Raw genomic sequence first — 23,279 nt, 5'->3', positions numbered from 1 at the left:
TGGGTTTTTCCACCCTGTTTAGAACCGACATTAACAACAGGTGTGAAATGCAGCCCAAAACTTCTTTTTTCTTGCCTTCACTGGTGCAAATTCATCAATGATATCATGATGCGATATCTCTTTTGCAACTGATTGATGCTGATGATGGCAAGTCCAGAGAGACACTTCCTCTTCCATTAGAAACACAAACTGTACCAGGCTGCCTCTGGGTGAAACCAGCTGCATGACACCATGCCTCAGTGACAATAGTTGGTAGTTCAGCAAAACTAAATACCAGATACAGTCGTCTTCTGTGGCTCAACATGTTAGCAAAAGAATAATGAATGGCCTATAAAATCACTCACATCACTCATAGAAATATGCACACCTTTATCTTTTCTTCTTTTTCTAAACTGGGCTCCTGATGCTTCTTCAGGCTTTTACTTGGATCCATGATCAAAACATCACCTTTCGCCAGCGCCTCCGGTCACGGTCGCCCGTCCGGAGTCACGTGATGGAAACAAATTGACGTAGATTTTTTTTTCCTTTTTTTCACATAACCCAGTCGGTTACTGTGGGTCTGTTTTAAAGCTCGGGTTGGCGATCTTGGAAAACTAGCGTTAGCATGTAGCATCTCCCCAAGGCTCCGCCTAGCTAGCTCCGCCCAGCCCCCACCCCATTGGAGGAGCTCCGTTGGGAGCGGAGATGCGGAGACGTTCGCGGCGCGTGCGGCGTGCGGCGTGCGGCACTTCCGCGTCCAGTGCGTTCCTGGCGTAACCAGACACATTTGGGCCTAACGTGGGCCACTTTTGGCTCTTACGGCTCCGTTACGGCACTGGCAAGTGTTGAGTGGGCCGGGCTCGGCCCAGACGTCCCGCGCCGGGCTCGACGTGGGGCTTGGCGAGCGTTGCATGGGCCGAGCCCGGCCCAGATGTCCAGTGCTCCCCTTGTTGGTTGCGGCGAACCTTGCGTGGGCCGAGTCTGGCCCACCATAGTCACCGTATTCTACTTATTGTTATACTCAATCCCAACTCAATCAATACTCAAGTGCATTAATAGAAAAAAAATTACAGCATAAAAGAACAGTTTTTTACAGAGCCCCTAAAGGGACATCAAAAAAATTATTTTTTTAAGGGAAAAATTATTTTTTTAAGTGAGTTCCACGTGCTCACGTAAAGCTTTTACGTGCGCACGTAGAACTTTTACGTGCTCGCGTAAAGTTGTTTACGTGAGCACGTAAAGCTTTTACGCGCGCACGTGAAGTTGTTTACGTGAGAGCGTAGAACTTTTACGCGCTCGCGTAAAGTTGTTTACGTGCGCACGTAAAGCTTTTACGTGCTCACGTAAACAACTTTACGCGAGCGCGCAGAAGTTCCACGCTCACGTAAATACATCAGGAAGTACGTGCATCTGTTGCTCGAACTGGAGACTACGATACAGTACATCCTGCTCCATTATGGCTTCGAAATGACTCTACAGGATTTGGTTGAGCTGTATTTTTACCTTGGACTTCATCACAAGGACATTACTACTTTGCTTGCAAGTCGCCACCGTTTTATTGTCTCCGAACGACATTTGAAACGGCTGTTGAGATCCTATGGCCTGTTTCGGAGGAAGAACTATGCCAGTTACGATCGAATAATTACTTTCATTCAGGAACAATTGCAAGCTTCTGGACAATTACATGGTTATAGGTGGATGTATGCAAAATGTCAGGAGAATGGATTACGTGTCCGCAAAGAAGACGTGCGTTTGATTCTAAAAGAACTGGACCCACGGGGTGTTGAACTCAGGGCATCCAGGCGTCTGTTGCGCCGATCCTATTTTGCAAGAGGACCGAATTTTATTTGGCACTTGGACTCCTACGATAAACTCAAGCCATTTGGGATTTGTATCAACGGCTGCATTGACGGGTTTTCACGGAAAATCATTTGGATGAATGCTTTTACGACAAGCAGTGATCCCAAAATCGTTGGAGGCTACTACATAGAGGCAGTGGAGAAACTTGGTGGTTGTCCAAGGATTGCGAGAGGCGACTTGGGCACAGAGAATGTTAAAGTCAGAGACTTTCAGCGTTTTCTCCGTCGCAACATACAGGATGGCTCTTCTATCGACAGCTACATTGAAGGGGCAAGCACGGCAAACCAGAGGATAGAAAGTTGGTGGGGATCCCTCAGGAAGGAATCTATGGATTTTTACATCACTCTGTTTGTTGATCTGAAGGACCGTGGTTTGTTCGACGGTGAATATTTAGACAAAAGTCTAATTCAGTTCTGCTTCATGGGGATCATCCAGGTAGGCATTTTATATGCATTATATTGTGTTTCGTGTTGTTTTGAATTCTACTGTCCAAAGTGTTGCACTGCATCACAAATCATACGTTGTTCGGGCTGTTTTTTTCACTGCACGTTTGTATAATAACAGTAGTGATCAGACACAGTTAATGCGCACATACGGTAAAAGCGAAACCGTGACTGCGGTCAAGTGAGTCGGCGCTCTGACAAACACAGTCAAGTGAGCCGACACGTCATGAAGCGGTGCGCACATATTCTCTGCATTACGGTAAAAGCGAAACTGAGAGGATTGTGAAACAAACGTGGATCACAACTCACCATAATGAATAGGAGACACATGAATACTGTGAATAAAAGCAAATCTGACCAACACAATGCGTTCAGGAAAGCTTATGCTTGAGTCAATATAGGTCAAAAGAACAGGGAGACAATGAGCTCAAATACTGCATTTCTCTTCAAAACATTATAATTCTTGAACAATATTTAAAGCTAAAACAAAGACATGGGTCTCAAAGACGCACTCGAGTAATGTGATTCACAAGAGATTTGGAGTTAATAGGTCCAATAACCTGGAAGCTATTGAGGAAAAGCTTTTTCATAAAAATATTAATAAAATTTATTAATTACTTTCCCTGGGAAAACAAAGACCTGTGTCTGAACCAGAAGATACAGTAATGGGATGCACAGGTAATTTGGGGTCAATAGGTCATATGACCTGGGAGCTATAGATGAAAAACTCTCTTTTTTTCATAAAAATATTAATACAATTTATTAATTACTTTTTTGGAGCAAACAAAGACCTGTGTCTGAACCAGAAGATACAGTATTGGGATGCACAGGTAATTTGGGGTCAATAGCTCCAATATTCTGGGAGCTATTGACGAAAAACTCTTGTTTTTTCATAAAAATATTAATAAAATGTATTAATAACTTTCCCTGAGAAAACAAAGACCTGTATCTAACCCAGAAGATACAGTAATGGGATGCACGGGTGATTTGGAGTCAATAGGTTCAATGACCTGGGAGCTATTGGGGAAAAACTCCTTTTTTCAATCAAAATATTAATAAAATTTATTAATAACTTTCCCTGAGAAAACAAAGACCTGTGTCTGAACCAGAAGATACAGTAATGGGATGCACGGGTGATTTGGAGTCAATAGGTTCAATGACCTGGGAGCTATTGAGCTAAAATATATTTTTATAAAAATATTAATAAAAATTATTAATAACATTACTCAAGAAAACAAAGAGCTGTGTCTGAACAGCACGCTGTTGCAATGTAATTCAAAAGTGATCTGGAGTCGATAGGTCAAATAACCAGGGAGCTATTGAGAAAAAATGTCTATTTTTAATAAAAATATGAATAAAAATGACTGAAAATATTAAAAGCTGAAACAACGAGGTGTGTCTGAACCAGAAACTGTAGTAATGTGATTCACAAGTGATTTCAGATCAATTGGTCTTTTAATATGGGAGCTATTGAGCCAAAATACTGTATTTTTCATACAAATATTAAAAATGACAATGTTGAAGATATCATTTTTTTAACTCCACAGCTCCCCGGTTATTCAACCTATTAACTGCAAATCACTTATGAATCACATTACTACACTGATTTAGACTGGTTCAGACACAACTCTTTGTTTGCTCTGTTAATGGCCCAAATATTTTTTGTTAATAGTTTTTGGGAAAATAGAGTTTTTTTCTTAATAGCTGCCAGGTTATTTGACCTATTGATCTCAAATAGCTTGGGAATCACATTACTACACTGACTGGTTCAGACACAGCTCTTTGTTTACTCTGTTGTTGTTCCTAATAATTTTTGTGAAAAATACAATATTTAAGCACAATAGCTCCCAGGTTATTTGACCTATTGACTCCAAATTACCTGTGAATCACATTGCTGTAGTTTCTCTTTCAGACACACCTCTTTGTTTTAGCCTGTAACATCACCAATAATCTTTATTAGTATTTTTATGAAAAACACAGTGTTTTTCTCAATCGCTCCCTGGTTAATTGGCCTATGGACTCCAAATCACTTGTGAATTACATTGCTACAGTGTGCTGTGCAAACACAGCTCTTTGTTTTGTTGTTGAATGTTATTAATAATTTCTTATGAATATTTTAATGAAAAAATGAGTTTTTTCCTCAATAGCTCCCAGGTTATTGGACCTATTGACCCAAAATCACTCGTGAATCACACTACTGTAGTGTGTGGTTCAGACACAGCTCCTTGTTTTCTCAGGGAATGTTATTAATAATTTTTATTAATATTTTTATGGAAAAAAGAAACTTTTTCCTCAATAGCTCCCAGGTGATTGGACCTATTGACTCCAAATTACCTGTGAATCACATTACTGTAGCTCCTGGTTGAGACACAGCTCTTTGTTTTCTTGGGGAAAGTTATTAAAAGTTTTTATTAATATTTTTATGAAAAAAAGAGACTGTATCTTCAATAGCTCCCAGGTTATTGGACCTATTAATTCCAAATCTCTTGTGAATCACATTAGTCTAGTGTCTATTTCCGACACATCTCTTTGTTTTAGCTTTAAATATTGAAAAAAAAAGAGAAATGCAGTATTTGAGCTCATTATCACTCTGTTCATTTGACCTATATTGACTGAAAATCCCAATTAGCATAAGCTTTCCTCAATGTACTTTGTTGGTCAGTCTTGCTTTCACTGACAGTATTCATGTGTCTCCTATTCATTATTAAGGTGAGTTGTGATCCACGTTTGTTTCACAATCCTCTCGGTTCCGCTTTTACCGTAATGCAGAGAATATGTGCGCACCGCTTAATGACGTGTCGGCTCACTTGACTGTGTTTGTCAGAGCGCCGACTCACTTGACCGCAGTAAACCGTGAGGATTGCAAAAGGTCAAGTGCCACAGATCACAAGCTTATTCAGTATTAATAGAAGACACACGAGTACTGCTGATAAAAAAAAAACTGAACAACAAAGTAAGAAAAGCTATTGTGTTAATGCTGACTTTCAGTCAATAGGTCAAATGAACAGGGAGGTATTGAGCTCAAATACTGCATTGCTTATATAATTTTCTTTTTACAATATTTACAGCTAAAACAAAGAGGTGTGTCTGAAAGAGACTTCAGTAATGTGATACACAAGTGATTTGAGATGAATACGTCAAATAACCTGGGAGCTATTGAGAAAAATAAAATTTTAATACAAAAAATTATAATAAACGTGTCAGCTCACTTGACTGTTTGTCAGAGCGCCGGCAAGCTTGACCGCAGTGACCACATATACAACTAATTAAATAAAAGCTAATGAACCCATCAGTGCAGTTTATGTAACATGTTTATATAATCGTGCAAACCAGTGTCATTAAGAACCCCGATACATGTAAAGAAGTTACAATGAACCAATACACTAATAAGATTTTTGCCTTGTTTATAAATTCATGTACTTGTACTGGAGTTGTTAAGCTTTCAAGCCACTCCATGATAAACCCTAATGTCTCAACATCTGTCGCCACCGGGTGACTTCATCAATAGTAGACTACCGTTGCCTCAACAGAACAGTTGTTATGGCAACGGTGCAAGTGCAATTCAATCGTGAACGTTGGGGATGAGAGAGGCAGAGAGGAAACAGAGAGAGACGGTCTGTGTGCGGCGGCAAATGAGAAATAACGTATGTCACTCAGTCCCGAAATATGAATGTGAATAGGCTACAGTCATCACTCCATAATTTCTCTCCACTACACTGTGTCTATAAAGCTGTGTGTATGCATGTTTGTATTGGGTGAAAAACAGAAATTCCACTGTGGGACTAATAAAATATCAAACTGACCCAAACATTAGATGACCTGACTTTAAGGAGGGCCCCAGTTTTTGCACAATATGAAAAAAACAGTCTTCTATATCAGGGTCACTGCTGTAATTCTTCTACTCACACCACAAAGTTGACATTGTTGACATTGCAGTATTGTTGACCTTTTTGCTTATGCCATAAATTAATATATTTCACATGAGTTCTCTGATAACTTACCCAAGACTGACATGGGAATATCAGTTAATGTGATGTCTTACTTTCTAATAATAAATTCATATTGATTTATTGGCATGACTTTAACAATACACAGTATCACCAAAGCACTTAATTTCAATGCAATAATTACATCATACAACATATTTTAATCTGTGTATTAAATATGTTTTGTTTGTATGTTTGTTTTTTTCAGGATGAACTGGATGAGACCATCCGTGTGTGGGATTCACACGTCATCAGACCATCCAGGAATGACCGGGTACCCAGTGGTCGGCCCAGAGTCATGTACATGTTCCCAGAACTCTACTCAACTGAAGACTGCATTTCTCTGGTGGACAGTGCTGATGTGCAGCTGTGTCGAAGTGAAAGCACATTTCGACCATCAGTGCCATGTGACGCAGACATCTACAACCTCTGCAACATTCTGATGGTGGAGTCACAGTTGCATCTGCCAGCTGATGCTTATGAAGCACTGGATTTGTACCTGGAATTGAGGAATCAAATCAGATCCTCTCTCTAATTTACCACTAAAAGAAAGATAACAAAAGATGCAGCTTCCTTGGTGCTTTTAAAGCCAAAAGGATAGACTATTGTTCCATTTGGTTTTTTTTTAATTAGTGATGAAAATGGTACTGGAATATTAAGAAATATACTGTCCTTGACTGTTTTGACAGACAGAATAGCTGTTGAATGACTCTTCTGATCTGAATTCTGACTGCCACGCGAACAATTTCGCTGAACGTGATGTAGATCACCTGGCCAACATAGTGTGTGATGAAACTGCCCATATTTGGACCACGAAGCCTGGTCTCCATCAAGGAAAGGACTCCATGCATGACAAAGCATACTTGATAATTGTGGTTGTAAATAGAACTTTTCATTTTATCCAAATCGAGAGAGAGAGAGAGATGCCAAACAGCTTTGTCTTTTCTGTTTATTGAAGAATGTTCCAATTAATAAATGTAAATACACAATGCTTCATTAAAACTGGTACTTGCTGCAAACATTTCACTGAACATTGGACTGTACTTTCAGAATAAAACCATGTGAACATTTGAAAATACATGTAGCTTAATGAAAGGATGTTCAAAGATGCTATGTCTCAGAAAATTCAACTGAATTAACATTCTGAACTTGAACAGAATAAACATTCTGAAGTGTTCGACTCACAACATGTAGATATTTCAGCACACCCATCTGTTACAGCCATACAAATGTTTAGAAAAAATATGTGGTGGCAGTTAAAAGAAGGCAACAGCCTCACCATGGATGTCACCAACAAAAAATAACATGGCATGTTCAGTGCTTTCATTTTCCATTCGAACGTTGAAATATTTTAACAATTGTTTTTATATTGTGCCTACCTGAATGACTTTTCCTGTTTACTTAAATGAGTAATAACTTAAAAAAAAAACTATGATCATGTAGGAACAATTTTTAATTCTCCAAAACATTGGTAATAGGGTTGAAAAAACACCGACATTAATATTTGCACACCTGGATTTTGAAGGCACCCAGTAGTTTCACCTTGATAAAGTCATCACGATTAATGCATTTTATGCAGATCACAGCATATCCATGGCAAAGCAATCACCAGACAGCAACTTATCCATTTCTGTGCGAAACTCTGCGTATGAGCTGTAAGTGCATGGTAACTCCAGAACTGCTCCACATGTGTGAGCAACAGGCCTGCGACTCAAACCACACATCACATTGAAAGTCACTTCAATTCTCTCCTTGCATATTACAGTCGACCCTGTGCAGAAGCGTAAGAACGTCTCCAAATTCCTTTGGTCAGTGCCTCTCACATACCGTCGCAGGTAGTTAAGAGCTGTCTGTTCCTGTGCATTCAGACTGTCACTTGATGGCTGAATCATCTGAGACACTTTCTTGTTAGTTGCTGACTTAGATTCATAGAGTTTCACTATGGCATCTTTTGTGAGGGGTGTCGGCAAAGCATCTTGAAAAGTGGAGTGAAAACAATCTATGATGAACTTTGGCTCTTGAAGAAGAGCTTTATGTGCCATTGTTAAAATGGCAGCCTGCATGTTGTCTTTAGGGGGCAAGCAATGTGAGCCCATTCTTGAAAAGAGGTCAAGTAAATCCTCCTCCACAGTTTCATCAATGTTGCCTTGTATTGCTTTTTCAACTGATGTTCGCTCACTGACTGACAGAAATTTGCCAAATGACAACATCAGGAGTTCTTCGTCGACTGAGGTGACTCCTTGAAAACATGCAAGAAGAAAAGCTGGTGACAGTCGGTTTGGCATGATGTTGTGGTCTAAGTATCCTTTCAACCAAATTCTTCCAACAGCTTGCCATTCTTTCTCGGAAAAGTCAGGTCGCAGTCTGGGAACTCGTTCATCTTCCCCCTCGCACTGTTCTAAGAAATGTTCCCAGAAAGCAGAGTACACTTCTCTAGACACACCATCACCATCCACAGCTTTCTCATTGTGGAACTCCATGCTTAGTTTGACATTCATTATTTCTGGATCCACAAAAATATCAATGACATCACGTAGAATGTTTACTCGTCTTAATTTCACATAGTGGACTTCTTTTTCTGCTCGGTCTGATGATGCAGGAAGACTGGTTGGCCATGCAGGATCGGTATTCGGTGTTGAATGCTGCAAGAAATACATTTAAAAAAAAAAGACCTTGTAAGTTGATGTGATTTTTGATGAAAATAAATAGGCATTGATTAGATTTTACTCATACAGATCCAAGACGCAACTACTTTATTTTCTCGAGTCTGGACACAGTGTAGAAATAGTTAATTTAGGGGTGTGTGTGTGTGTGTGTGTGTGTGTGTGTGTGTGTGTGTGTGTGTGTGTGTGTGTGTGTGTGTGTGTGTGTGTGTTTTAAAGGTGCAATAAGTAATATTATGTCACATAATGTCCTCCTCCAACTCAGGTTGCCAGTTTGAGAGACTTCAGGTGAGCTTAGATGGTTGAAGTGGGTCGCCTTCGTGCTTGTTGCCTTGATTAACCAATGTATCTAAATACAGCAATTTAGCCTGTGGGAAATAATAAATGGCTCTGACTCACTCGTCCTATTCATCTGACCTCTATGCCCTCTTTCAATCTCTCTCTCCCTCTCCCTAAAAACACATAACCAGCCTACATGTTTCAATGCTACATGCCATTAACCACTCCCCCTCTCTCCCTCCCTCCCAATCCCCAAGGTATGTCATCTGAGGCCTCCTGTGTTGATCCACCTGCATAGAACAGAGCAACGTTGAGCTGTTTCAGAGAATCAATCTGTCCTACCCTTGTCTCTCCTTCTGTCCCCTCACCACAACCAGAATAGCAGAAAGCTGCCACCTCTGAGCCTGATTCTGTAGGTTTCTTCATTTTAACAGGGAGTTTTTCCTTTTCACAGTTGCTTATGCTCGCTAATGTGGAATTGTTGGGTTTTCTCTGTAAAAGCAGGCTAGCAATGACTGTGTTGTAAGTGACGCTATACAAATAGAGCTGAATTGAACTGAATGAATACATCATGACATAAATAAATAAATAAATAACATGGAAAAAATTGGAACCATTTTCAAATAAAAGTTCAACAAAGTACCTGCATGAAGTCGAAGTCTTGTGGATTCCAGGGAAGAGTGGAGTCTTCATCTCCATCCTCGGGACCACTAACAGGTCCAAATTGTATCTCAGAGTCTTCAAGAGATGCCTTTATGGCAAGGGCAAGGGCATCGTTGTCAGGATCTGACAACTGGTCTGTGTTGTAACTTGATGAGGGCCTTGAACAGAAATCTTCAGATTCATGCTGGCTCGTAGACTGACAAATATGATTGCCAGTGCCAACATCATCGGATACTGGTGAATGCAGCACCATCACCTCTCTGTTCCTCATCTGAGGTGGTGCCGCCGTGGAGTAGCAGCTTGGTTCTTCTGCCTGTCCATAATTAAATGGCACAAAAACATAAAATGGGTGAGAACAATGAAATATGCAATCAAACAATAAAATCCATAGACAATATGACAAATTATAGGTTGCTAATAGTTCGTGGTCACACTTTCAATATGGGGGCGGCTATGGCTCGGTTGGTAGAGCCGTTGTCCCACATGCTTAAGTGTATGCTATTGGACAACAATAGATTACAACATTAGAATGTTGCACAAAGGTATTCCTCCTCCCAAAAAGTTTTCTGCAGGAGCTACCCAAGGGACACATATTTATAAACTATGTGGTGTAGTGGAAACAATAGTCACATGTGCATGTGTAAGTGAGTGTGAATGACCAAATGATTGATTGACAAATTAAGTTAGAGTGTTGGAGTCTGTCCATCTTTGTGCAAAAATTTGTGTCAGTTCTGTTTTTTTATTAAGTTCAATCTATGATTCATAATTGTCAATGCCCACACTCCTTTGTAGACTAGGGTGCATTGGTTTATATTGGATTTCAAACCATGTGGCTGCTTCTATATTGTGATTGGCGCAACATCAGTGTTAGGCCCATGGACACTGTATATCACACACTGGGTCTGTAAAAATGCAATGTTTTCTGCTGGAGCTTACTCTTTGATCGTTTTCCTGCACCGAGTCACTCAGTGCTGAATCTGACGGTCTCTCTGAGTGATCCACTTGATGGTCAGCCTTCCTGGTTTTATTCTTCCTGGTTCTGTCCCTTGAAGATCGTGTCTGTAGTCTCTTGGTCTATAAAGAAACAAACAGATCACCAGAACATGATAATATCCAGCTGTGGCGGGTCATGCAACTAATCCAAACAAGCTTTTATGAACCCCTATGTAACCGAACTTGCACCGAAGTGAATAGAAAAGTGGAACAATTATTCAGAAAGCATTTCTCTTGAGCACATCCCTTGAGCTCTAGCAACTCCACTATGAACCATGACTGAGCACATATGAGAGTTATGTGAGAATTAGACTAGGGATTGGGAACTTTTGGTGCTGAGAACCGTGAAAGCCAAACAGATTAAAAACTTATGTCTGTGACAGCTATTTATTTATTGATTTGTTTTCCAAATACTGAATACAATAAACGGTACTTTTCCACTAGGCCCTGCTTGGCCTTACTCCACACGGTTAGCTTTGCGCTGCCTTGGCTGGCCTCTGCCACGTAGTTTTATGCTGCAATGACTGGAGTTCAACATTATTGAGTTAAAGCTTGCTGTTGCACCGTTATTCCTGAGGGTGGCATTCTAACATTAGATAGGTGGCTGGAGCCAGTGTGTTATGTTCACGGACAGTTGGTGAGAGTTTAAGGTTGAGAGATTGGCGTGGGTGGTACTGTGTCTGCAACAGTATCCTTATGTTGGTTTATTGTTTGCTTGCTTAGGTGCAATAAAAAGTAGTTTTGAAAGACCTGGAGACGTCTCGTGCTTGGCGGATTGCAGCACGTTCAAATATCAGGGGTCGACAACCCTTGGCACGCGCGCACGTTTACAGCCGCATAATATAATGGGCAGAGCGGATTGTAAATATGTCATGTAAACGCCCGAGTGGATCCGCTTCACTCGGAGCAGATTGTATTTTGGAGCCGATTGTCGGTGGTGGTGTACACCGATCGATAATCTGCTCCTTGTCTCACATAAACACTGCCTGACAGCAGATCGGAAAAAAAAAACGGGGGATTATTTGTTCCGTGAATGCATTCCCTTGATGATTTATGCAGTAAACGGGAAGCAGCACAGTCAAAAGCAAGGAAAAGGTGGTTGAAAAAACTTTTTTAACAAAAACCTCGAGAGAAAAAGCAGTGGAGAGGCGAGATGGAGGCAAATCGCGCTACAGCGAGTTGTTCAAAGAGCTCCATAGCAGAATACGAGCATCGCCTGGCCGGTGTTATGGATTAACTGGTTCCCGTGTTAACGAGTGACGGCGGAATTCTGTGTGAATACATGCTGATAACAACAGTTGTTAAAGTAAGACTCACAAAAGACTTAAAACTTATACATTCACTGTAACTGTAGAAAACCGACATTTGCGAGAACGAGTTCCAAGTCTCAGTCATCTGTTGGTCACAAGTTAACATGGGCACCAGTTAATTTGAAACATCAGTATGCTGAGCACAAAGTTTATAAAATCACTTTTTGGAGTTAATAACAGAAAAATATCTTCTAAATCATCTAAATATATGATTGTATGTGCTTTATCTGAATGGAATACATTTCCAAGTAGGCTATGTTGGAAATCTTTTTGTATTTTGTGTTAACTTGCGTTTTAGTTGATGAGAAAATTTTAGACTGGCACTCCATGACAAAAAGGTTGCCAACCCCTGATCTGCACAAAAAATCATTTTCTAAATTTATGCATCACAAATTACATAATGTGAGAAATGATATACAGAATAATGTTTTGATCACACAAATGTTGGAGTGATTACCTTCTCTGGCTTGTCCTCTGTGGCCTCGAAGTCTGAAGATGTTTCAGAAAGTGTTATGACAGCTTCTGGGGAACAATCCTTCTCCCGGGATGAAACATATACGCGCAGCATTCGTATTTTAGTGTCCTCGTACAGCTGACTAACTGTGATTTCAGCCGGTAATGGGTTGTGAGTAAAGTCACAAATATCAAAATCAAAGTCGTCCACTGCTCCTTTAGGAGATCGTCCATTTGGAAAAAACAAGGTCTTCCCAGTCTCCAGTAACTCTGCCATTGTGACTGTTTTCTGGACAGTCAAAGAACGCGTTCCACCTCCATGTTTTGTTCTGACTTGACGATAATCGCCTTTAAAAAAAATGCAGCCATCCCATTTCAACCCGGCGGCAACTCTTTTCTCCACGTGTATTGCCAAGCTGGAAACCCCTGCTGCCACCTGTGTTGTTATTGGCTGGAGTTTTTCGAAATCCTTGCAGTCTCTCCCTGATACTTTGCATGAGAGCTGGCTTATCTGTCTGCGGGTCAGTCGAGTTTTCATTTGCCACATTTCGTTGCTGGCAAAATGCTCTCACAGCAAGTCGGTCACCGTATCTGTGGATATACTGTCCTAACTGCTCATCAGTCATAACTCCTATGACGCTGATGTCGATCTGAAAAGGGAAAGGAACATGTAAACAACTTTGAAATAAATAATACTTTAGAATTTGAGAAATTAGGGAAAGCCAGCAAAACTAGGAAAACATTCGGTGACGTGAACAATTGTGATCACATTCATGCTTCATTCCATCATGCAATGCGTGCATCCAGGTATTTACCTTGTCCTCTCGTAGTTGGTTGATGACGCTGTCTGGTACATTTCTTGATTTAAGGAAGCTTTCCAAATTCACTTCTGCGGCCATGTCTCACATGTTACTGTATGGGCATGGAGAAGCGAAATGACTCACGTGACAACTTTACGCGCGCACGTAGAAGTTCTACGTGCGCGCGTAAAAGCTTTCACGTGAGCACGGAGAACTTTTGCGCGCTCGCGTAAAAGTTCTACGTGCGCACGTAAACAACTTTACGTGAGCGCGTAAAAGCTTTACGTGAGCACGTAGAACTCCCTTAAAAAAATAATTTTTTTGATGTCCCTTTAGGGGCTCCGTAGTTTTTGCCCTTTTAGCATGTCAAACTATTATTTTTCCTTGTATCTAAATGTTATATATACATATACTTTATATATTTTACATTGTGTGTGTTTTAGTGTTTCCTTTATTTTTTGAGCAATATATAACTCATATAAACATATCTCAGTGTGTATTGAAAGCTGTGGGTATACGATGGATTTTAATCTTTTTCTCTCTAAATATATCTATTTAATAAAATTATCCACCACAGCATGTGGAAGCCTCAACTGTCCAATAAGGTGTTAAAGGCCACTGCAGCTCTTTACATCAATGATAAAACAACTACTGCTACATGCAAATGTTTTTGTTTTGAGACCGCTTTCTGTGAAAGGAACATGTTTGGGTGGTTAACAATTTTCAGATGAGTTTATGTGCTCTAATTACTCGTTGCCATCCCTGTTGGCTATAAAGGAATTACATCTTGAGTGATGATAGTTAGTTTAGTTTCAGTTGCAGAAACTAAAAGGAGTAGGACACATTTTCTACTTTTTCCAGATCAACACAAAGATTATATTTTAATTTTTGAATGGCATTTGCCCCTCTAACACTTTTTTACATTGAAGCTTCAGTTAGGAGAATAACTCTTGTGTTTCCTGTGAATGCAACATTGAGACTGTAGAACATATATATGTTTTGGATTTATGGCTGTCTTTTCAAAGTTGACATCTATAAACAAATTACCTCCTTTTGTTACCGCCATTTGTTTAAGGTGGAGTCCAGTTAAAGAAGAACAATGCAGATTTCCTGGTGAACAATGTCATAGTTCGTTGCAAATTTTACATTCATAAATGCAAGTATTTGAAAAGTAGACCCCGGATCATTGGTTTCAAAAACAATTTAGAGTTATTTAAAAAGTCCTTGCACTTGGTAAAGACTGAAAAGGCTCAGAAAGTGTTTACTTTATTGAACTCATTTGTACTATTGGATTAAGGCCCTCTTATTGTCTTTGTGGGATTTTTTTTTTTTTTTGTTTTGTTTTTTTGGGGTGGAGGTGATGTTTTACATCCTACTGGTTCCCAACTTTGGATAAGTGTTATGCCTTTAATGTTTGTACCTGTTAACAAAGTTGTAAAAAAAAAAAAAGGAAAACAATATCATTGCGTCTCTCAGTAAAATAACGTGAGGAAACGTCTTGTTCATCCAGGGGCTCATCAGGCTCACTGACACAACATTCTATCACAGCGCTGCAGAGATGGAATCTGGGAAATGTAGTCCGTTAGCGTTCGACAGCGTGTGAATGAAGTACCCCTCCTCACTACATTTCCCAGCATCCCTCTCTTCTTCCCGCTCATTCTTCCTGGACTGGGCTGTATCATCTTTCGCTGGAGGAACTGCTCGGTGGTCGGCTCTGCGTGTCCGACTACTTGGTGGGTAATTGCACAGTGACATTAAAAAAATAAAAATAAAAATCACACTACAATACATATACGTCTAGTAGCACACGTTTGAAGATGAATCACATTGCGTTTTTGTGGTTAGCTGTTAGCTGACATAATGCTAGCACTTTTCATTGGCAATTTTAGAGGAAAACACCAACTTATCTTTAAATAGGCTTGATCAAACTCTTTCAGGAGTAAGCTGAGATGACACACATGAGTATTGAAAGGTCCCTGTAAAGCCCGTTTTTGGAGGGGGGGGGGGGGGGGGGGGGGGTGGCCTCAAGCTGTTAGCTCATGTTGCTAATCCCGTTCATTTAAAGTCCGAGTTAAGCAGAAATAAATGTGTGTTCTGAGTTTGTCACCCTGCATAAACATGTGTCATTAACCACTGAGCCAAATTTGAATGATTAAAAAAATTGCCAAGTATATAAAATAAGGTCTCAAAATCATGTAAAAACCAGCACTTCTCTCTGCTGTGAAACGCTGGGGGCGTGTCAGCTGGGAGCGCCGGAGCCACGCCCACAGGAGGGGAGCCGCCTCCAGCTGGGTCTGAGACGGACCAGCCCACCAATGTGAGCCATCAGAGCCAGAACTGACTCAGTCAGATGCTGAGGAGCTCAGCCTCGTTCCTCAGTCTCCATCAGAATGCTCATTTATGTGTTTTAATTGAACAGTGGGATTCCCCCGGTCTGCACCAGCTCTCAGCCAGCTGCGAGGCGCCAGCCGAGTCGACCCGCGGCTCCGGGCGCGGGAGCCGTGGGTCCGCGGTGGGGGGGAGCCGTGGGTCCGCGGCGGGGGAGATCCGCGGGAAGGGCCCGGCGCGCGTCCAGAGTCGCCGCCGCCGGCCGCCGACCCGACCCCCTCCGAAACCGACACGCCTTCCGCGGCGGCGTCGAACACCGCCCCGAGGAGGAACCCCCGCGACCCCCGGGGAGAAGGTCTCCCGGACCCGGCCGCGCCTCGCGGCGCGGTGGCGGGCCCGGGGTGAGCCGACGCCCCCCGGGGACGAGGGCAACCCGCGAGGCGGGCGGCGCGGGTGTATTTAGCTCACGGCAGCGTTCCCCTGCACACTGTGGACCCCGGGAAGATGCAGGAGCGGCGTGGAGGGGACAGGCCTGGTTAGCCGGCTGGCTGACCGGTTAGCTAGCTGCAAACTGTCGTACGAGACGCTATCCGAGACTCGAAAGCTCGCGGGAAAACCACCGATGCTAATACGCTAGATGTTTTTATATCGCTCAGCACCCGGGGGGCGGGTTTATGCTAATGAGGGCCGCGTTACGTAACGCGGCCCTCATTTCTGACCCGCCCATTAAATCCTGAACACAGAAGTGGTGAAAAAAGTCTGTGAAGTCTACCTCCAACATTAAATCATTAATGGAGGAATGGCTTTTATATGTTGTAAAGAAACATTTATGACTTATTTAAGGTGTTTAGAAGAAAATGGCTGATTTTGGTGAACTCGGACTTTAATAGCGGCCGGCTAGATTTTTTGATTAAACTGCTCCAAACTTTTCCTATTTACGTGGTCTAATTCAGGCATTTGTTCCGTGGAGAGTTTGAATTTTCAGAGCAAAGGTTTGGAAACCGATTATTTTCGGAGTTTCGGCCGGAACTTCCGGTTGATTCTCCAACATTGGCATTGAGTAATGCACTTGGTTTTTAGTCTTCCTTTCTACATAGTTAAATAAAATGTTTTGTTTGTAAGAGTTCCTTATTTGTTTTGTTAGTTTTCAATGCAGTCTTTCATATCCTTAGGTTTCCACTGACTCCTTTACATCAATGTGGTAAGTACAATAACAATGCAGTATTCTACAAATTGAATGTTTTATGTTGAAATATAACTTTTTAATGAAATTATTAACCTGTTTATGTTCTTTTTGTTTTAAGGAAATGTTTCACATTGTCATATTAGCTTCCACAAATGAAGTGGAAGTTGTTCCAGCAAATTGGTTTAAAAAAAACACCTGTCTGTGGCCACCATACAAATGGGATGATGTTGTAAAAGCAGTAAGATCACAGGAACAACCTGGAACACGTTGGATTCCGTACAAAGTACGCGTTTTATTAGGCAAAGGTATGGAGTAAGTCATAATTTGCACTCTGTACTTTGCATCTAATTTTTTTTTTTTTTTTATGTTCACTCAATTCACAGCTACTTATGAGGAAGCGAGGGTCAAACTGCCAGAGGCTGAAAGATTCACGGATGTGACTGATTCAGAAACCAGCCACAGAGACGCAAACGGAGAACAATGTAAGTTGAAGGAACAATGGAGTCACAATGGGAAAAGATGAAGTGAGTCAAGTTACAGCCTTGCACAATTCTATCTCTCCTGTTCATTTTCTAATGCAGGAAGAGGTGTCACATTCAAGATGATGCGGATAGTGAAGATGAGACGTCGGGAGCATCTACTTTACCTAGACCTCCAGAAATGGCCACTGCAAAGAAGCTGTCACCCTCAATCCTACAATGTACCAGTGGTGGGCCGTCAGGGCCTGCAAAGCCTTCTCTGCTGGCCTAAAAATTATCTGAATTACAGACTGATGTAAATTATATTTTGTCCATAAATAATTAATAAATGATTCCAAACGGTATGTTCCAGTTCCTTTCATAGTTTTCCCGTGGTCGCGCTGCGTCCAGACATGTTTTTTTCATATTAAATAATTTAGCCAATCAGATTTCAGGCATCATCTGTTGCTAGGGTCAAAGAAATCTGCCCGAGGCCTTCACTGTCCGTTCTGATGGCGCAGTGAAGTAAAGTGAAGCGTCAAACAGACAGCTGCTTCAACCAATCAGATTTCGAGTTGGCGACTCAGCGCCTTCTAGCTTCTAACAACAGCAGATCCAGGCCCTCTGATTTACATTCACCAAGAGATACAGTAGGGGGCGCTATGCACCTAAGTTGTTGGTCGCCTACCTCAATTATTCCGAAGAAGAAGAAGAAGAAGAAGAAGAAGAAGAAGAAGAAGAAGAAGAAGAAGAAGAAGAAGAAGAAGAAGAAGAAGAGAAATAAAACTTACACCAGAAATCCCACAGGGCAGCTGGACTTCCAGCCCTGGCTTTATGGAACTGAAACACGGATAATCTATATGACAGAGCAGTTGAACTCTTTTTGAGGAAGGAAAGGAGGATGGATTTTGTTTTCAAATAATGGGGATTTTGGTGAGTAAAATGTTCCTCTTTTCCTAAATAATATTGCTGTTTTATTAAGTTGATGCTCATTGTATGTGCACAGATGTAGTAGGAGACTTGTGCTCTTCAGCAAAGGCTTTTATTCTGGCTGCACAAGTATCTATCTGCTGTGCAACAACTCTTTATGTGCATATCTGCATAATAAGATTTTTTTTTGTAGACAAAATAGTTATTGAGAGGTGGATTGGTTCAGGCGGATCTGTTCTGAAGGCCTTAGTGTGAAATGTACGGTCCGCCACTGCAATGTAAGGCCACTAATGTCTAAGAACGGAACATTGTACCATGAGACAAAAAAAAAAAAGTCAATATAAATGACGATTCAAATCTTGATTGGATAAAAAATGAATCATGAAGCCTTTTTTAAACTTATAGAAATGTGACAGTGAAAATTTAAACAGCTTCCAGCATCCACTAGAGTGTCAGCACACACACATTTTATTGAAGAAGTGTTAAAGCCGGGAGAACAAGGCGCACATGTTGCTTCATCAGATTCACTCCAGGTTGTCCACAGGCGCCTGCTTAAATAATCTGACACACCTACACTGGGGGGGGGGGGGGGGGGGGACATCAGTCAGGTCAACTAATTAGACACAGGCAGCAATCACAACTCTTCTTTGGAGGTAGAGTGAGAGAAGTTTAGATAAAAGAGGAAAAAGAAATTAGTTTAGGTACTTGTTAAGACCCACTACAATGATTTGGTCGACTATAAATGCAAAATACATATAACTGTACGTAATACTTGTTAGACCCATTACAATAATGAGATAACTATAATGCAAAATACACAAGGCTGTACCAACTCCTACAACTCAAAAAAGAGAGTGAACACTGTAAAAATATATGACTACACCCCAGTATAGGTGTTGCTGATTATTTAAGCAGACACCTGTGGACATTGAGGAGCGAGTCTGATGAAGCAGCATGCGTAACGTTTGCTCTCTCGTTTTAAACACTCTTGGCCAGCCTCTGGTGGCGGCCTGTCCGGCGATGGGCTGGTTGCCGTCCCTTCGGTGGGCCGCTCTGCCCCTGTGTCTGGCTTCCTGGCTGCTCGGGGCCGTCGGCCCCCCTGGGGGTGGGATATGGGTGGGGTGTTGGGGTGCGGGATTTGGGAGGGGCTGGGGCGGGCGGGGTTGGGGTATGGGTGGCGGGTGGGTCAATTAAAAAAAAAAAACCACTTCTTGAATAAAATGTCTCTGTCCTGACACTCTAGTATGTGCTGGAAGTTTTTAAAGAGTTTCTCATTTCTAGTCATTTGCACTTTTGGTACTTTGATGGATTAAATCAAGTTACTGGACAAAATGGCATGCTTTCCCCTAAAGGTTAGAGAGAAGACTCCACCACCACCACAGTACTTTAACATCTGATTCACCCCTAGTGGATGCAGAACAAAGCAACTCTGATTCATCCCACATTTTGTATTGCAGTGGGCCAGACGGTGGGACAACTGGTGTGACGGTGTTCTGAGTATAGTAATACAAAAATAATAGTACAGTAGGCAGAAATGAGCCATATGTAAGTGTATAATGAAAGTATTCCTTTACTTTTAAAGGGCGGGCGGATGGACAGACAAACGGACAAAGAAACCCCGACGATTACTTTACCTCTGCTGGCAGAGGTCATTTTTGAATTGTAATATGGTAGATTGGAGATATACATGAAGCGATTGTCAGTGAGCGCTATTTTTCCTCTTTTTTTTTTAAATTGTTTTAATCGTGTTCAACCTGTTTTTTCCCCTCTAAACGTATTATTTTCCTGTGCACAACACTGACCAGCGGACAAAGTTTTACATCAGCAGATGACAAGAGTAAGTGCACACACATCTGCATATACAGACATGTAAAAATCAACATTTAAGCTGATCAACCCCAGCTTTCCCAGGAGTTTGCTCTATAAAAAATCTCCATGATATGAATTTAAGTAATAAAATTGATTCATAATAAACTTAAGAAGCCCACTGTCCAATTGAAGCCCATGTAACCCATGCAAACTGAATGTGGACCCCACATGACTGTGTCGACTGGGAACCTGGGAACCGAATTTCCCAGTTTGGAATCAATAAAGTAACTCTGTACTCTAACCTCCCCCTAAATCAGTCTTTCATCAGACCAGATTGTCTGAGGTTGATTTTCTTCACAGCAGCTCCTGCTCCGAGAACTCGCAATCCCCTCCCCGACTAAAACGGGAGAGGACGACAGTATCTCCATTTCTAAATTGTTTTCTCTTTTCATGGATCCACTTTTTAGCTCTCATGAAGTTGTGCTGGCTCTTTTTTTTCCTTCGCAAACATTCATTTCTTGTAAATCACTGCTGTCTACTCACTTGCTGAAGGCTCCTCTGTCTCGCGGAACCTTCCAGTAGTTACAGCTTAACTGATTCTTACCACACTGAGAACCAGTTAAGGTGTAATCTTTGACGTGTGTGTTTGTGTGTGTGTGTGTGTGTGGCCCCATGGTGGTATTACTAAGGTAATATGCAGTATGTATTTACTTCAGTGTACGTATATATTAAATGTTAAAACTTACTACGTTTATGCAAAATTGATAATAACTTTCTTGTGTCTCATTTTAGATGCAGTAAGAAGAAATCCATTGACAGCTACAGACCAGGACACTGAGCAGTGGATTCGAAGTGGCTCCATCTTGCTGGGGACAGAGAAGGACGCCGCCGAGCCAGGCAGCGGCCTGAGTAAACCGACTGTTCTGCCCAAAGGATTTCTGATGTTACTTGTTGTAGTAGTAGTTCTTGTTTTAAATATTTAAGCAGGTTGGCTTTACAGCCCCCCCCCCCCCCCCAACACACACACACACACACACACACACACACAGTTTATGCGTCCAGACAGCAAACTATCTTCAGCTGTCATACATTTTATCTGTGTTGTCTTGCAGACAAAGCAACTGTAACATGCAGTTTTCAGAGTTTTATTCATTTGTAGGAAAATGACAATTTGATGTTGCTAATTGCTCGTTTGAGCGCTTGGTTGAATGTATATGTGGAAAATTTTGTACAGAAAAGAAAATTGGTGTTCATATTAATAAAATTGTACATCAAGGCAAAAGCAGGTAGTCATTATTGTACTGTATAGCCCTGATCTGGCATGTTGCCCAGTTAAGGTGACGCTGTGGTTATTTTATCTGGCCCAGATTTGGCCCAGCTTTGGCCCAGACCTGGCCCACAACATGTTTGGCATCCGGTCCATGTACGGTTTACCTGTGGCTGAGTTCTGGCAGCCACACTCACCCCTGAGTGAACGCCACGACCATGGCCGAATGTGGGCCGTAAGAAGACGACGGATGTGGGCCACATCTGGGCCAAAACATCGTTGCTATCTGGGCAGCGCTTCGTTTCTTCGTTTTTCTTTATTTGCACAACGCCAAGCTATGGCGCACTGAGCGGTGAGTGAAACCCCCAAACATTCTTCTCCACCGTTCTGCAACGACGCTCCATCCTTCTACGCGCACTGAACCAGGGTCAGTGCACGCATACATGTACGCGCAGGGGGCAGGTCGAACGGCGAAGGGATTTGATTGGTTTAAAAAAAGGTGTCCCGTCAAGACGATTGGTTGCTGTTCTTCCCGTTTTCCTCCTGCTGTAGATAGCGGATATTTTCCAAACTACTTTAAGAACACGCTATGAATTGTTTCCCATCAGGTCATAAAGATCATTTTAACCAGTATTTAAAAAAATGTATCTCATTCAAATCGCCAACCCGAGCTTTAAATATGAAATACAATGAATTTTGAAGCAGTGTGTGTTGGCATCAGTCTGGCCCCCCCTCCCCCCCCCCTTCCCGCGCACCACCGCGCCCCTTGCCAACCTCTGCAGTCGCTCGTTGACCCCCCCCCCCTCGCCCGCCTCTTCGGACAGCCTGAACGGAGACGGGCGCCGCAGTGCTTACGCCACTAACTTGACATGGGAATGGGTGCAAGTCTGGAGAACTGGCGAGTTCTTTTCTTTTCTCGTGCGCACGGCGCCGGTGCGCCCTCACAGAGATTGCGCCCTGGGCGGTCGCCCACATTGGCCAGAGCTAAAACCGGCCCTGAGCTGTGGTTCAGCCCGTGGGCAGCCTGGTGTAGGCGTGTTGTTTTCCTTCATAAGAGAACACAAAGTACTTCTGTGAGTCTTCAGTTATTGGAATTAGGGCTGAACGATGTATCGTTATCATATCGATATCGGGATAGGAACATTCAGGACATTAGTTTCTGAAAATCAACGATATCAAGATTTCCCCTGCTTGCCCTGCGTGTCAGCTTGTCCGTGCACAGGTCAGGCCAGCCAACCACAAACCTGTTTACTGGTTGACAGCTGATGGCAGCCAATGAGAAGCATCAGAGGGAGGCAGGAGGGAGACGGAGACCACACTCACATGTGCTACAGGCGGCGGAGAGGAAGCAGAACGACAACATGAGAGCTGAAGAGAGGGCGGCTGCAGAATCTGCACAAATGAGTTTGGTGGTCGGTGGCAGTGAGTTCTCATAAATAAAACTGCATTTTTTTTTTACATCCTTTTGTATTATGTTTTTATTTTTCTGAAAAATGCTTAACTTTCACTGAATCCATTGTAATATATCGTATCGATATCGAGATATCTGGCATGGATATCCAGATAAGAAATTTTGCCCATCTCGTTCAGCCCTAATTGGAATGCAGAAAAATCAATTTGTGAGATCCATAGTTGTAAAAAAATGTGTTCTTTTGCTCTATTCCTGCCAGCATGGTGAAGGGAGTTGGTGTATCACAATTTGATGTTTCCAGATTAGCGTTTATTTTTCTCAAATCGCGTACCAGCCGAAAGTCGGGCTTCCCCGGTTTCTCACCCGGGTTCAGTCCCACCAAACATCTGATGTCAGGGAGACGTGCAGATCAGGTCTTTATTGGGTCGGTCAGTCAAAGACCACGTCTAGACGTCAGCAGA

General features: G+C 42.0%; 2 protein-coding genes across 3 annotated transcripts in view; both read left to right on the top strand.

Annotated features, from left to right (window-relative positions):
• LOC115408444 (natural resistance-associated macrophage protein 2-like) overlaps positions 1-23,279 on the top strand; it is a 918,259-nt gene that overhangs the window by 595,947 nt on the left and 299,033 nt on the right. The gene's annotated exons all lie outside the window — the stretch shown is intronic.
• LOC115408457 (uncharacterized) lies at positions 1,425-7,230 on the top strand. The gene is made up of 2 exons (XM_030119236.1): positions 1,425-2,274; positions 6,477-7,230. The coding sequence occupies exons 1-2, from the start codon at positions 1,447-1,449 to the stop codon at positions 6,801-6,803; spliced, it is 1,155 nt and encodes a 384-aa protein (XP_029975096.1). The 5' UTR covers positions 1,425-1,446; the 3' UTR covers positions 6,804-7,230.

The sequence above is a fragment of the Salarias fasciatus genome, chromosome 20, assembly GCF_902148845.1.
Source record: "Salarias fasciatus chromosome 20, fSalaFa1.1, whole genome shotgun sequence".
NCBI lineage: Eukaryota > Metazoa > Chordata > Actinopteri > Blenniiformes > Blenniidae > Salarias > Salarias fasciatus.
Note: the sequence above shows the minus strand (reverse complement) of the source record. Positions and strands in the feature narration are given on the sequence as shown.

Bases quoted from the DNA above. Each gene is read 5' to 3' on its own strand.
- LOC115408457 (XM_030119236.1), top strand. From the start codon at position 1,447: ATGACTCTACAGGATTTGGTTGAGCTGTATTTTTACCTTGGACTTCAT. The intron at 2,275-6,476 runs GTAGGCATTTTA...TGTTTTTTTCAG, and splicing joins GCTTCATGGGGATCATCCAG to GATGAACTGGATGAGACCAT.